Source organism: Macadamia integrifolia, chromosome 8, assembly GCF_013358625.1.
Source record: "Macadamia integrifolia cultivar HAES 741 chromosome 8, SCU_Mint_v3, whole genome shotgun sequence".
Classification (NCBI taxonomy): domain Eukaryota; kingdom Viridiplantae; phylum Streptophyta; class Magnoliopsida; order Proteales; family Proteaceae; genus Macadamia; species Macadamia integrifolia.
This window is the reverse complement of record NC_056564.1, coordinates 21372047-21388407: the sequence shown is the minus strand read 5'-3', so window position 1 is coordinate 21388407 and position 16361 is coordinate 21372047. Positions and strand designations below refer to the sequence as shown.

Sequence of the window (16361 nt, the reverse complement as noted above, 5' to 3'; positions counted from 1 at the left end):
AAAAAAAAAATACCGAAGAGGACCTTAATAACTATAACTAAAATAGATTCCTTCTTGTTCTCTTCCTCCACCGAACCAAGTGTCCAAATCTCTAGTTATACATTCTATCAAACATCTTCCATTGGCCCATTCTCAAACAGCGTGACCTTCTTAAAGTGATGGCGCCATGGCGGGATGGGTGGGCTGTGGAACCAGAGGGGGTAAGGTATTGCTACAGCAGTAGAATCTCAACAATGGCCCAATCACATAGTTGTGTTACACATTAGATTACTGGGATTCGACGGAAAATATTGACCGTTTGATTTTAGACTTCAAAAACCTTTTGACTGGTTTTGGTGGGGTGCACCAGGCCCGTGAAGTAATGCGACGTATGGGCTACGCTCAAGGACCCCGGCAGCAAGCATCGACCCATGTATCAGACACTAAACCGATATGATAAGATACCACACTTCATCTTAGCCAAAAGGCCGAGAAAGGTATGACTGGGAACTTGTCTTTGTTTTTATTTTACAGTAGTCCCTTGCCATTCCTCTTTTCTTTGTAGCCGATGTGGGACTAAGTTAGTGTTCACTTCTCCTTCCTTGATGTCAGCCTCTGAAATCAGGGTTACATCTTTTACTTGGTTATAAACTCTGTAATATTAGGACAATTATGTAAGGAGCCCTGTGTACCAGACCATACGGTCATAGTGTCATACCATACATGAAGGGCTCTGATGCTTCATCGGAACCCTGCAAACAGAATGTTAAAACTCCCGATTGTCTGAACAATTAGGAAAAAAGAATATCTGGGAGTGTAGGCGCCACATCTAGAAAAGGGGGTGAAATGACAGCTTGCCTTTGCCCCTATGAAAAATGAAAACACTTACCCTATTGATGCTTTCAAGTGCATTCTCATTGGCCATGCATTGGTGCAAAAGCCGTGCTCCTTGAGAGAGAGCTCTTCCCAAAACAACTAAGTTGATGGTAAACCTATGAACAAACTATTGGGGAAGCTTCAATTCCTTTTTAGTGCGTCACAATAGAAAAATTAATGACAGATTAGGCAAGAGTTCATAGACTATAATAAGTGAAAAACATTTACCAAAAAAAATGTGAAACATTCTATATGGGAGGAATATGTTTGGACCTACAAACAATAACTACCAAGCACAATTGATGAGCTATGGTGCGCGAAAAGCCCATGCTCACCAAGAGTTCAAGCCTCTTGACTGTTATCTACTCCACCTCCATGTCCTACCTATCGAAAAAATATATATATATATATATGGAGCTGCAGAAAGTTAACTTTTGCACAGTGGTGAATAGATAGATTCATGTTCTACCCAAAGAAAAAAAGAATAGATAGATTCATGTCTATGTTTAGTAAAAGTATTTCGTGTTTAACAATTTCGCCAGTTGTTATTAACTGGTTGTGTTGGGCAGAATACCCATGAGAGATCTATGGAGCTTCTTCGTCACATCTAGAAGTTTTTACTGGGGCCAAACCGGTAACTGCCATGAGGCAGTGTAGTCCATAACCAGTTTTCTCTTTTTTTTTTTGGGCTTGGATGAAACTGCAAAATTGGATTTGAAGGACATAATAATTAAAACGAGGGTGGGGGGAGATGATTTTGTTACATAATTTGATGTTACTTGTAGCAGTCAAACGGCTAAATAACATGTAGGGCTGAGGCATTTATGTGATGGGAATAACACAGTAAAGCTGTGGCTTGGAGAACATGTTCTGGCTTTCAGAGTTTAGATCATCACCACGACCAACAAAGAGAAAGTTGTACAAGTTTTTCTTGTACTGAAGACTTTGCAATAGATGCTACTCTCACCCCCTAGAACTGCTCTTGCCCCCATCTTTTGTACATCTCCAGCATCCTCACTTTGCAACTGCTGATATGTTCACTCAATCTCAACATCAATAAGCAGATATGGTTGAATTCAGAGGTATTAATAAAGTCTTGCTTCTGCATTTTAATTAGATCCAATCTCTTTGGGAGAATTTCTCCCTCATCAAAGGCCTTCTCCTTCCACCAAGATTGCAGGTTCTTTAGCTTTGCTCAGAATTCATCTGGTGCAGCTTGCTTCTTGTTGGATAACAGTCTTGCACCTTCAAGAATGTCCAGAGGACTTGATGAGGCAAAACCCGACCACCACTTCAGCACTGACCAGCAGAGGCCATATGACCAAGCTCTCACCTTGCCGAGCCCTCGCCTTGGCTTCCCCATGAAAGAGCCCTCACCTCGGTCTTCCTTGGGCCGAACACTTGCCTCGGCCCTCCTTTGGCTGAGCACTTGCCCCCCGCCCCTTCCCTTTTGCCGAGCTCTCGCCTCGGCCCTCCTTGGGTGGAGCTGTCGCCTCGGCCTCCGAGTGCCCGAGCACTTGCCTCAGCCCTCTTATGGCCGAGCTCTCGCCTTGACATAATTCCTCAGGTAGCCACAGCTGGGCTACCGTAATCTGTTGCAACACGCAACCAGCAGAACGTGGGAGACGGGACCTGGTTTTCAGGAACCACAATCCGTGATGCTTGCAAGCAGGAGTCCTACTGCCCCCAAAATTCAGAACAACTCTTACTCCAAAAGTCCAGGGCACTCACGAAAGAGGGGAATACCCTTGGGATCCTCCCTGGAATCAGGAATATTCGCAGGATCAAGCAAGAGTGGACTACTCGTCAAAATTGGACTCTCCTCAACCGCCTATTTATAGCCCCAAAAGAAGGGGATCGATCATTTTTCATAAGAAACTCTCTTGAATAACTGTTGTGGAAAAACCTTACTTAGGCATCAGAGAGTCCCCCATCGGGTCAGCCCGACTCTTCCTTGTCTTCTCTTCTGTGTAGGTCTGGCGTAAAGTACCAAGTCTTGCAAGGAAGATCACCTGGTCAATTTTTACCGCATCAGGACTCATTAGTAAAGACAAACTATAACAAGGCAAATGACTAGAATCAGCACCTTGACACTCCTACCATCAGGTTATAAATGATGAGAATCAAAAAGATTATTCAAAGAAAGCTGTGTAGAATGGTGAAGAATCAGAGGAATTTGTCAGCAAGGATAGAGAATTTGATGAACATCTGACAACAATAGAAAAGAAAGACTGAATATCAGACTCATTATAGGGAAAAACTTAAATGAATAATAGAAAAGGGGTAGGTTGGGGGTGGGGGGCTGAGAAAACCATCAGGGTGGGGCTGGAGAAAGCATAGAAGAAAAAGGAGGCAGCCACAAACTAACAATGTCCAGTAACAACCAGGGGCAAGAACCAGCACTCTCAATGGTCCTATCACTGGAGGTCCGGACTAAAAAAAAAAAAAACATGTTGAAAAATCCCATGAACTAGACAGTAAAAATCATAAAATTTCCGTACGCTGAAGAGGGATAAAAAAGAAAGGCAGAATATCAGAATCACTATAGCACTCGATGAGAGACTGAAGAAAGAAGAGGCGCCTCAATTTTCCAAGATACATGGGAGTCAAATACATTAACAAATTCATAGTTTCCCCCACTGGACAAGGCAAGCTTGCTTTCAAGTTTGACTCACAAATGAAGAAATGATCCGTCAAGATTGCTATTTTTGGAAAGTGGATAAAGAACCTAAATCAAACCATAGAAAGGAGTGGACCCATCTGTTCCATTGTTAAAGAGTGTCCATAATTCTGCTACTAAGTTTGTGGCACTACCTTACAAAATGGAAACTTGTGGCAGAAGGACTGATTCTCATAACAGAGTTTAGATAAGATACCCCGCCAACACCAGACCATAATACACAAGTCTGAATGATCTATTCTAAGAGAAAAAGATGATTATAGGCATGAGAAAAGCAAAGCAGACGTCTTGGCATACTTCATAGAATGGAGGCTATGTAGAAACGCAACCTTAAAACGATGCAGAAGATAATGGAAAAACATAACAAACAATGCACACGGATTTTACGAGGTTCGGCAAGGTTGCCTACGTCCCCGGTGAGATGAGATCCTGCTTCACTATCAATGGAGAATAGGGTTTCAGCGCTCGTCCTCTCACCTCTCAGTATTGCTTGTGATACGGCCAAATTGACTGTCCAGTAGGGAAAGGACACGCGTCTCCAACCTGGACACGTGTCACCCACCTGATAGAGGCTACCAGGACTCTACCACGTCAACCGTGTGAAGAGAATATCCCCCACGAAGGGGTAGGACGTATCAGAGTAGGACTCTAAAAGGAAAGGAGGTAGACTCAAGGAAGACTCCTCCTAGGAAAGGGGAAACCCTAAACCCTAAGAGCTATATAAGAAGGCCCGGAAGAAAGGGAAAGGTAAGCATTACGACCCACACCATTACTCCCATAACAAAAACTGTGCGACCGATCCCTAACTTGAGCGTCGGAGGACTAACCCCAGACAAAGCTCCGGGCCTCCGCCGTCTGTGCTTGTGCAGGATCAACTCATACGGATTTTCGGCAGCAACAGATTGGCGCCGTCCGTGGGAATGATAGTAATGGTGGGGAGAATCTATAATCGTAAGAAGATGAGAGTAGCATCGAACATGAACATGGGGGAGGAGGAACCTTCAGGAGGGCTCCCTCCCTCGACGGAAAATGGACGAGAAAGGCTAAACGATGGTCGGGAAGGTTCCGTGAGGTACCAGCATTCGGCCGGATATTCGGTGCGCGGAGATAGTGATCCTCCCCCCTCCTGGAGCGCAGGAATATGTGACAAGGGAGCAGTTCGAAGCCCTCCAGGACAAATATGACCGAATGGCCGAGGCAATGAAGGAGGTCTCCAACGCTGTCTCTCAGAAGATCGGCGGAGCGCCACAAGGCCCCCGCATCCATCCCATGAGAGACGAGGACCGGAGCAGTACGGGATCAATAAGGTCCGATCGTAATCCTTGAAACCGAGCAACAGGGGAAAGTCCCGCACCCAGGGGAAGGACGCAGTGTGCTGCAAGAAACTGATATAAGGAACCACAACAAGGAGACGAACAAAGACACGAGGACTCGGGGTTGAAGCGGATGATCCTGGACCTGAAAGATGAGATCAAGAAGGTGGCAGAAAATCAGACGGGGGCTCGTGAGCCAAACCTCACTAATGACACAGCTCTAGCTGATGAGGTCATGAGGGACCCACTCCCGATCGGCTTTCGCCTGCCAAAGTACGACACCTACGACGGGTCTGGGGACCTCGTCGATCATCTGGAAGGCTTCAAGGTGGCCATGCAGTTCCATCGAGTCTCGAAAAACATCATGTCTCGCGCTCTGCCATTGATGTTCAGCGGATCGGCAAGGCTATGGTACAACCGTCTGCCGACGAAGTCGATCCACAGCTTCAGCGATCTAAGCTACTTCTTCGTGAAGGGATTCTCCAGCAGCCAACCCCTTCAGAAGACTACGTTGAACTTGACCAACGTCAAGCAACATGAAGGAGAATCACTGCGGAACTACATGAAGCGCTTACAACAAGAGAAGATCACGATCAGAGGTCTGGACCCGTAAGAAGAGTTCACAGCCCTGCTGGGAGGCGTCAAGGATAAGGAGCTGAAAAGGTCTTTGGCGAAGCATACACCAAGGAACCTGGCCGAGCTGAGAGCTCGGTGCGATAAGTACATCCAAATGGAAGAAACCCTCCAAGCCAATGAAGAAGCTGAAAGGAAGACGGTAAGGAAGAGGCTCTCAAGGGCCGACGACAAAACCTCCGAAGAAGGCAAAAGACGAAAGTCTGAGCGCAATCGGGCACCCAGTCCACCAAGGAAGTTCGAGAAATACGCACCCCTGAACCGGAGACGAACAGAGGTACTGATGCAGATATAGGACTCCCCGGATGCAAGGGCCATGAAGTGGCCAGGGAAGATGGGACGACACCCCGAGAGGTATTACCTATATGCGAACACGGCCATAGCCGGATGGATGCCATAACCGAATACCTCAAGGAAGGAAAGCTCCCAGAGAATAGGGACGAGGCAAGGAAAGTACGAATGAGGTCAGCACGCTTCCTTCTGAAGGATGAGACACTGTACAAAATAAGGTTCACCATGCCGTATCTCAAGTGTCTGAACCCCGTCGAAGGCGAGTACGCACTCCGAGAAGTGCATGAAGGGATATGCGGCCAACACCTGGGAGCCCGGGCCTTGGCACATACAATGCTAAGGCAGGGTCTGTACTGGCCGACAATGAGGAAGGACGCGGAATCATTAGTCAAGAAGTGTGTCAAGTGCCAAATGTTCGCCCCCGTTCCCAGGCTACTCTACCGAGCTCTAATCTCTATCGAGCCCAATACCATTCGTTATGTGGGGAATCGACATCCTAGGCCCATTCCCCCTAGCCACGAGACAAAGAAAATTTGTCGTGGTGGCGGTAGACTACTTCACGAAATGGGCAGAAGCCGAAGCACTGGCGACGATAACCGAAAAGAACATAAGGGACTTCTTCCAAAGGGCGGTAGTCTATAGATTTGGAATCCCTCGGGTTGTGGTAACTGACAATGGAACTCAAGTTCGCCAATCCGACCTTTGGCTTGTTCTGTGATGCCCTCGACATTGACCGCAAGAAAACCTCTATCGGTTATCCACCGACCAACGGGCAGATAGAGGTAACCAATCGTACACTGCTTCAAGGAATAAAGAAGAGACTGGATGACGCCAAAGGACTATGGGCAGACGAGTTGCACCACATCCTCTGGGCTTACCGCACTACTGAGAAATCGTCCACCGGAGAAACACCCTTCATTTTAACATACGACACTGAATCTGTACTTCCAGTGGAGATAGGGGCCATTACCCATCGGATTCAGTACTATAATGAAGAGGAAAACGATGGAGGGCTCCGAGCGAATTTAGACCTCTTGGCCGAAATCAGACACTTCGCAAGAAAGGATGGCCGCTTACCAACAAAGGGTTGTGAGGCACTACAACACCAAAGTTCGAAAGAACGAGTTCAGAATGGGTGACCTTGTCCTCAGAAGGGCTGAAGAATCAGACCCGAGACATCAAGGGAAGCTATCCAAATTGGGAAGGTCCCTACAGAGTCTCAAGGGTAATACGACCAGGGTCCTATCACCTGGAGACTACGGGGGGAGAAAGGGTACCCCGATTGTGGAACTCTCAGAACTTAAGAAAATTCTATCAGTAGTGAAGTAGAATTCTATCAGTAGTGAAGTAGCAAGCACACTTGTTTTTTTGTAATTTTTACAATTTTTGCTCTTATGCACTTTTAAGTTGTAATTCCTCATCCTAAACTCTAGAGGATCTTATTCATGGAAAATACAAAAGCTGGTTTACGGCAATTGAGAGGAATTCTCCTGTTTGGTGACCTTAACTCTACTGAACGGATACAGCCGAAGGTCTTCACCTTCGTTGGGCGCCCAGGCAAAGGCCTAGCCGATCTGACCGAAGGTCCTCACCTCGGTCGGGGGCTCAGGCAAAGGCCGAGCCGAAGTGACCAAAGGTCCTCACCTCGGTTGGGGGCTCAGACAAAGGCCAAGCCGAGCTGACCGAAGGTCCTCACCACTGTCGGGGGCTCAGGCCAATGGCTGAGGGGACTTGACCGAAGGTCCTCAATTTGGTAGGGAGCGACGACGATCGAGGGATCTGCCCTCGGCTGGATCACGGATCAATACCAGAGTTTAAAAGACCCTTCGGCCGGAGTTGATGGGGGAACACCACTTGGTGAAAACCACACTTGTTCAAGATCCAGTCCAGAGCCCTCGTATTCGGGAAACCTCTCGGATAATCCGAGGGAGCGGGACTGAGCCGTGCTTAAGTAGACGTGCGGATCCTAAGGCTGGCAACAATGGGTTTTGGCCCCCTTGCATCTACCTACGGACTAAAGATCACCTTACCCAAAAGAACCTAAAAAAGTGGAAGTCGAAGCATACGAAAGGAAATACATTCATTGATAAGACCCGAAGGCCGAGATTACATAAAAGAAGGCCCGAAGGCCGAGATTACAGGAAGAAGCCTGAAGGCTCATATCAAAAACAAAAAGAGCTCAGACTGAGCTAAGACTCAGGGTGGCTTCATGGGGCGTCCGTCGGTTCATGGCCTCTTCCTTGACATGGTGGGTCTCCTGATCCAAGCTGTCGTAACCGGGAGTCGGAGGGACCTCGCGTTGCAGCTAAAACTCACCTTCCTCGCTGCAGCCTCCGCCGTCGGCATCGGCAATCTCGGTGGCTGATGGGGCCGCCTCAATACCCTCCTCTTCGAAGATGAGCCCACTGTCCTCGAAAGAGACCCCTGGGTAACGCTCGAGGACCCAGGGGCGATGGCACGCTTAATTTCTTCACGAAAGTCCTCGGAGGACCTGTACTTCTTGGCCCCTCGGGCCTCGGCCTCCTGAACCCTCGCCTTCATCTGAGCCTTCAACTCCTCTAACTTCCGATCGTATTCCTGACGCGTGAGGAGGTCCATTTCCAGGTGCTCCACCTTCTCGAGGAGGACCGAACGTTCATTCTCCAGGACAGCCTTCTCTCGTTCGGCGATCTCGAGGTCTCGGCCCATAGCTTTAGCCAGAACCGCCAGCTGACCCATTTGGTTTTGGGCCTACATGAGACACCGAAGGTCAGAATGTTGTGGTGAAAAATAAACAAGTGTTAAGGACCGAGACTTACCCCGGCCATGAGGATGCAGGCGTTCGTTATCATGGCCGCCGTCCCTTGCCGTTGAGCTTCGGTAGCATCTTGGGGAAGACTGCCCTTCATCACCAACTCTCAAGCAACACGCCCGACTGACAAGGTGTCGTCCTCCTTGACCGACCACTGAGGGACAAATCCGACTTCAACCCTCACGTTCCCCACCCTCGGGCTTCTGAAGTCCGCAACAGGGGAGGAGTCTCGGGCTGGCAAGTTATGGCCCGGAGCAGCGAGGGCCTGGACAGCCTCGGCGCTTGGCCCCTCACCCCTAGGTCTTTTCTTTGGAGTCTCGGAGGAGGGCCCCTTCTTCTCTTTCCTCTTCGGCCTCTGTTGTTGCTGGGCATCTCGCGCCCTGGCCTCCCTTATTTGGGCTTGCCTCGCCGCTGCGGCAGCCCTAGCCTCGGACCTTAAGATTTGCACTGCATGAAGAAACGAAGGGAGTCAGTACGAAACACCGATGCCAGAAGGAAATAAACGGGGGCTAGCCTAACTCACCCGGGCTAAGCCCGAATCTGAACAATATGGCGTCGGACTTAAGGCAGTCGGCTTCGACTGAAGGACAGGTTTCTTACCGCCTCCATCACCAACGACTCCGTGTCTGCCCCGAAAAGGGTAGGGGCGGAGTTCACCTCCCTAAGGTCAGGGATATCCCAGACGGTGCCGAAGGGCACCCCCTCGGATGACCTCACGAAGAACTTCTCCTTCCACCCGTGGATCGACGTCGGGTAACCACTCAGCAACTGAAGGTCCTTCCAGGGGCAGAAGTAGTACCAGCCCTAAAGACCCTTACAGGCTTGAAGGAAGAAACAATTGATGAAGAGAGGGAGGGAGAGAGGCCTCTGGTGCCTTGAGAAAAGGACGACGAAGCTGAGCACCCGCCGCCATCCGTTCGGCGTCAACTGGGTCGGATAAATCTCGTAGTGCCAAAACACTCGGGCGAAGAAGGGATGGAGGGGAAGCCGAAGGCCGGCCTTGAACGCCTCCTTGTACAAGCACAGCTCCTCGAAATTCCGATAGCTGGCCCGATCAGATGGTTTGGGCAGACGGAGCTTGAAAGCGTCCGAGATACCGAAGGAGGCCCTCAGTTCCTCCAGTTCTAGCTCATCCATGGTGGATACGATATGGAGAGCCTCCACCTCTAAGGGTTCCTGGGTCTGGGCTCGGGAATCAAGTATCCTCTCCCTAAATCCTGCACCGTTTAAGCCACCATCGGACCCAGACAGCGAGGCCGCAAACGATGAGTCAAGGGCAGAGGGTAGATCGGTGGAGTCCGAGGACATCCCTCGGACCTCCCCTGGACTCCGACGCCTACGGTTAGGCCTTACCCTCTCTGAGGACGACGGACTGTAGCCCGACAAACAAGACATGGAACTTACTTTCAGGTGCTGCTAAACTAAAGGGAAAACGAGACAGAGGGTGAGCTCTTCGAAAAAAACACCGAGACCGAAGGTAGGCTCTCCGAAGGAAAAAAGAAAAGTGCCCCACAAATGGACCCCCACACTATATAGATGGGAGAAAAATGTTACGACTACCCGAGCATTAATGGCGCCGCCACGTCACAGAGTACCAGCCCTTGAGGTTTGCGCCCGAATAGACCAAACCGAAGGTCCTTGCCTCGGTTGGGAGTTCAGGCCAAGGCCGAATGGACCTCACCGAAGGTCCTCACCTCGGCTGGAGGCTCAGGCCAAAGCCGAGAGGACCCAGCCGAAGGTCCCCACTTCGAACGGGGGCTCGGGCAAGGCCGAACCGAACTGACCGAAGGTCCTTGCCTCGGTTGGGAGTTCAGGCCAAGGCTGAACGGACCTGACCGAAGGTCCTCACCTCGGCTGGGGGCTCAGGCCAAAGCCAAGAGGACCCAACCGAAGGTCCCCACCTCGGACGAGGGCTCGGGTAAGGCCGAGCCGAACTGACCGAAGGTCTTCACATCGGCTGACTGAAGCTCTCGGTTGCAAGCAAAACTAAAGCCGAAGCAGAAGGAATAAGGCCAAAGGGACTCAAACAAAAAAAAAAAGGGAGAAAAGATGAAAATTTTGATTACTCCCACAGGAAGGGTCTCCTGACGGGAGTAAGGGGGCTCTTGATAAGGCCAAATTGACTGTCCAGTAGGGAAAGGACATGCGTCGCCAACCTGGACACGTGTCACCCACCTGATAGAGGCTGCCAGGACTCTACCACGTCAACCGCGTGAAGAGAATATCCCCCACGAAGGGGTAGGACGTATCAGAGTAGAACTCTAAAAGGAAAGGAGGTAGACTCAAGGAAGACTCCTTATAGGAAAGGGGAAACCCTAAACCCTAAGAGCTATATAAGAAGGCCCGGAAGAAAGGAAAAGGTAAGCATTACGACCCACACCATTACTCCCATAACAAAAATTGTGTGGCCGAACCCTAACTTGAGCATCGAAGGACTAACCCCGGACAAAGCTCCGAGCCTCCGCCGTCTGTGCTTGTGCAGGATCAACTCATACGGATTTTCTGCAGCAACAGCTTATATTACAGAGAATGAAACACTCGCTACAAATATATAGCGAAAACCCTAATCCGGAAAATACACAATTGCCCTAAAATAAAATAAAATAAAAAATCGAGCGGGGACTGCGCCCCCCCTACACCCCTGCTACGCAGGGAGCCTCCTGCCCCCGTTGCAACCCCCACGGCCCGCTAACCGGCTAGCGAGACCGCCAACCTACCTGTCGAGGCACTGCACCAGTACTTCCTGGATTAAACTGTGACGGACCAACAGGCTAGGGAGGGAACAGTAGCAGAAATCGCAGTGTATGGCAGCTATGTAAAACAACAAAATAAAATGATGCATCTCCCAAAGAAACCATATAAGAAAGGAAGTCTGAGGCAGTTGAGTAACCAAAAGAACATTTGGGTTCTCGACATATGAAGTGCTTACAAGCAAAAAGTTGAGACCTAGACATGGTGGAGGGCATACCCAGAAAGAGTAAAGCTTTCTCAGATATGAGAATTTCATGATGGTAGCTCTAGAATGGAAATAGGAGGATTCAAAAGCAAAGTCTTAGCCTTCTTAATGTATTGTCCATCAGCTATACAACCAAATTTACATTTAGCATTCTACCGTTATTCACAAATGCATGTAAATGTCTCTTAAATTACAATTTTTGCAACCCAATGAAGAGATATGGCATATGAGCTGTTTCCACTTCAATAATGATCACAAGAAATTAGCATTGATCATCGACTCTATATTTTAAGTATAGTCTAGAAATCAGATTCTTTTTGTTTCTTCAGTAATGACATGAGCTATTCCCTCAATCATTTGCTTAGGTCCTTATAAATTCTAGATGTTTTTTCCCTACTTCAGGAAGTTCTTTCAGTTACATAAGAATAGGTGTCCACAAGAGAAGCACGGAATGTAGAGGCAAAGAAGAAACTGTATAGGTTCATCGAAGATAATGAACCACTTTTGCATCATATATGTTCTCTTAAAGTATGGAACAACTACCAACATTTGGAGAAATAAATCCAATAACAAATCAGAAATGGAAGAATCATATACTGACTTGAATTTGGGATCAATCATTAATACAAAATCATTTTTATTACAAAAATTCTCAAGAAAAAGTACAATGTATTCCTCTTGAAGATTTGTCATGAAAAGAAGTACAACAGTTCTACCAGACAAATTTCACTCTTCTAAGACTCACAAGAACACTGTCAATTAACTTGAAATCATAATTCTTCAGGCCCACAAGTATTTTACAACCAATGCAAAGGAACAGAGAGAATAAAACCAGAATCTCTAATAATAATCTCTCAATGACATTTAATCTTACACATTTAGGCAGTGAGATAATGATTCGGCACTCACCTTATGCAGATTCCCCAATTGGCCTTGTAAGAACTACGATTCTTTTTCATGCAAGAAGCCTTCTTTACTTACTCACAATTACAGATAGATTATTAAGAAAAAAATCTTAAGCTAAGAATGGTAGGGGCCGCGCGAACGCGTACCCCCTCTGCCACAAATTATGACGTACACTCTCCCACTTGGGGAGATGTTAGGCGGGCACCCCTCCCATGTGCAATGGAGGTCACCAACCTAGGCAATGGGCCTTTTTGATCACCCATAAACCCCGTCCAGGTAAGTATGTTTGAACTTACAAGCCTTCTCTTATTTATAAGTCTCTCTTCTTTCAATCCTTCCTAAGTTTACCGATGTGGGATTAAAAGGGACACATAACGTGGGTCTTGGATGACATATTTCTATGGTCTCTCTTGCATCATATTTTGGTTAGTTACACGTATTAAACCCTCTCTGGTATGGATGTTGCGCTGTCATTTGATGTGAAAGCCCAATGGGTCTTATCATGTATAGCACATGAAACAGAATGCATCTCAACCGTTTGTTATGCATCATTCATGATCCATAGCTAAGTCTTTCCTTCCCTGATCTCCCTCTCCCCCACCCTCGCCCTTCCCCCATCCCTCATCAAAATCATCAAAGCTCATAAAAATGGGTTTGAAATCGACTTCATTTCCATCCAAGAAACGAAGTAGAGATACTGAGGTTGGAGTTTATGTGGTTAAATCTACACTCGCACAAGCAGTACCAAAAAGCGAGGGCCCTCTCTCCTCTTCGGGTTTGTTTGGATTTTGTTCAGAATGGATTCTGATAGAATTGCTTCACAGAAAACATTACCCTTCCGAGCCCAGGGTATATTTGAGCTGGACATTTTATTTCGGGGGTTATTTCATCTTTTCTTCTAAGAGGGAGGGGGGCATGTTCCCCTTGTAATGAGCTCTTCCAATGTTTGGAGGGTGGGGTAGAGCTACCGTGAATCATTCAATAAAACACAGGTATACTGCAAGGGAGAGAACAAGCCAGGAGAAGAAGATAAGTGTCCGCTTTGCTATAAACCCATTTGGTTCAATCTTTCTACTACTCTTGGTGGGGCGCGCCAGGCCCGTGCAGTAGTGCAACGCATGGGCGACGCTTGAGGACCCCGGCAGCAAGCTACCGTGATGGATCCTCCCCCGAGAAAAATTAATTTAATATCATGTGGGTCGATGACCCACGTATCAGATATTAAACTGATAAGAACAGATACTACACTTGATCTTAGCCAAAAGGCCGAGAAAGGTATGATTTGTAACATGTCTTTGTTTCTATTTTATAGTAGTCTCTTGCAATGCCTCTTTTCTCTCTACCCGATGTGGGACTAAATTAGTATTCACTTTCCCTATTTTGCAATCTCACAAGTAGCCACCACTATGCGCATGTGCCTTCTCCCCCTGATGCCCAAACCAGTAACATCATTCTCCTTTTAAGTCTGAATTCATGAAGCAATAGTTTTTATCACAGAGAACCTCATTACTTGTCTTCTTTGGGGATCATGGGTGGGTTGGAACTTGGAAGAATAATGCTGCCTATCAGTGTAAAGTGTCTGTATATTAAATCTGGAATGAATAACCATCCTGTTATCTGTATCCTTTTGGATGGATGTAACCTTTAGTTCACAAACCAAGGGAAGAAAAGGACCACTCGTCAAAGAAAAGTTCTATAGATAACCCATTTTCCTCTCAGAAACATAATCAATTGATTGGATTGAATCAGCAGAGACCGTTCCTGAGTCCGATCGATTCAATATAGCTGATCACACATTCACACCCAAAAAGTATAGAAATTTTCTGTCTTGGATTTAAGGACCACTTCCAATAGATCACGTTGGAATCGGTATTCTGTCTCTCCATTATGTTTTAGACCCTGCTTAGAAACTCTACATCTACCTTTGTATCAATTATACTGCCTTCATCAACTACTTAAGTCATCTTTTCAAATCAAGGTTTTAAAACAAGGAATCCGGGAATCGGGTCTAGCCAATTCAGATCCTGAACCCTAGAAACCCAGTTTGGAATTTGGATAGGCCGTTCCAGAATGGCAGGAATCCGGATCAGGCTTGGCAATTCCAACTCACCAGATCTGATTCTGATTCTAGTGATCAGAGAACCTTTTGCCAAGGAAATCTGTGTTAAGAGAGCAATGAACATCAGCTAGCACAGGTTGTCTGGTGTTTATTCTCAGAAGCCCAGAGCCCATTCAACTGTGGCATGCTGATGGCATGGGCCAAAAGAGACCATCATTACCAAATGGTGATGTCCCTTTTGCTCTCCATAGAAGATGTCAAGTGTACTCGTTGATGTAACTTAAAACACTTTTTAGATATCCCATCTTTTGGGTCACACATAGGATCAGTGGTTGGAGATGAGCACCATTAATAACTTGCTTTTGCCCCCCTCCCCCCCAAATTTTTGTAGATCTCCAACATCCTCACTCTGCAACTGCTGGTATATGTTCACTCTCGAGATCAATAAGCAGATATGGTCAAATTCAACCTGCATTAATGAAATATTGAATCTGCATTTTAATTAAATCCAATAACTTGGGCTTCTCTCCCTCATCGAACACCTTCCACCAAGATTGCAGGTTTTTAACTCAGAATTCATTTGGTGCAGCTTGCTTGTTGTTGGATCACAGTCTTGCAACCTCAAGAATGGCCAGAGGACACAAATAGTAAACACAAACTATAGCATGGCAAATGATACAAGTGACTAGAATCAGCACACTTGACACTCCTACCATCAGGCTATAAATAATGAATATCAGAAAAATGGGGAAAAGAACACTCCTCGATCGATACCCGGTTCTAACTACTATTCTGAGATTTTCTTCACATCAGGGATCTAATTGAAGGATCCCAGCCGTTTCTTATTTGGTCCTTAGAAGGTTATACCCACTTCTGCCTCATCAATTGCTGGTTGGAGACAAGAAGATATCTTGCAGTTCTCTTTTCCATGATGTTTGCTGAGATTCTATGTTTTAATTCATTATGATGATCCTCATTTTCTGTAGGAGTGGTACCACTGGAAATTCCAGTAATCAGATCCATATAGCCGTAGATGAGATCTCTGCCATAGACCACGGATGGAGCTTCCATCTCAGAACGGTTAGGTAATGGGAAAGGACCCGTAACCATTGACAGGGTGGGAAATCATAATGAAGCAATGCTTTCTTCAAAGCCTCTATCAAGCATTTAAACAAGAAACCCAGGAAATGGAATGGAACCACCAACAAGGTAGTTTCAAAGGCCTTTGTGTTGTTCTCTTGCAGCTTAACCTCTACATGAGGATAAAGAACATATAACAAACCACAGGAGTGGATCCCTCTGTTCCATTAAAGAGTGTTCATAATTCTGCTACTAAGTTTGTGGCACTACCTTACAAAGATGGAAACTTTGCCACAGATGACTGATTCAGTAATCACACAAGCACTCAAAATGTCTCTTAAATTACAATGTTGCAACCCAATGAAGAGATGGCATCAGAGCTATTCCCACTTCAATAATGATCACAAGAATTTAAAATTGGTCATGGAACCCACAATAACAGCATGCTTAAATTATAAGCAGTCTATAAATGAGCTCCCTTCCCTCGCTGGCTTCAGCTCCACTTCTAGCGCCCACCTTAACCCCAAACCTTGCACTACCAAGATGGTATTCATCATCATATCTACCATCCACTGGGCTAAAAATATTGAACTCTGAATTGGTGGGGCGTGCCAGGCCCTTGCAGTAGTGCAACGCATGGGCAACACTTGAGGACACCGGTAGCAAGCTACCGTGGTGGGCCCTCCCCCAAGAAAAATTAATTTAATATCATGTGAGTCGATGACCCACGTATCAGATATTAAACTGATAAGAACAGATACTACACTTGATCTTAGCCAAAAGGCCGAGAAAGGTAT

At 46.8% G+C, this 16361-nt stretch overlaps 1 protein-coding gene, 3 non-coding genes and 1 pseudogene across 8 annotated transcripts; all 5 read right to left on the bottom strand.

Moving 5' to 3' along the window:
• Positions 1 to 59: 59 nt before the first annotated feature.
• LOC122085576 lies at positions 60 to 12703 on the bottom strand. 5 transcript variants are annotated; one of them, XR_006142158.1, is made up of 3 exons: positions 12429 to 12703; positions 869 to 982; positions 60 to 731 (listed from the first exon to the last, which is right to left on the bottom strand). XR_006142158.1 is itself a non-coding variant. In XM_042654055.1 (3 exons), exons 2-3 carry the CDS (start codon positions 8658 to 8660, stop codon positions 7999 to 8001), a joined length of 594 nt encoding a protein of 197 aa, XP_042509989.1. In that variant the 5' UTR covers positions 8661 to 9010; positions 12429 to 12703; the 3' UTR covers positions 7248 to 7998. The 5 variants fall into 5 exon arrangements, 1 of the variants encoding a protein (XP_042509989.1); XR_006142159.1 differs by having other exon boundaries at positions 60 to 594; XM_042654055.1 differs by lacking the exons at positions 60 to 731; positions 869 to 982 and adding exons at positions 7248 to 8502; positions 8571 to 9010.
• LOC122087807 lies at positions 336 to 480 on the bottom strand (annotated as a pseudogene).
• On the bottom strand, positions 12549 to 12709 carry LOC122087795. The gene has a single exon (XR_006142865.1). It is a non-coding gene; the product is annotated as a U1 spliceosomal RNA (small nuclear RNA).
• A 799-nt stretch (positions 12710 to 13508) lies between these two features.
• Positions 13509 to 13704, bottom strand: LOC122087801. Its single transcript, XR_006142869.1, has one exon. It is a non-coding gene; the product is annotated as a U2 spliceosomal RNA (small nuclear RNA).
• A 2461-nt stretch (positions 13705 to 16165) lies between these two features.
• Positions 16166 to 16361, bottom strand: LOC122087803. Its single transcript, XR_006142871.1, has one exon. It is a non-coding gene; the product is annotated as a U2 spliceosomal RNA (small nuclear RNA).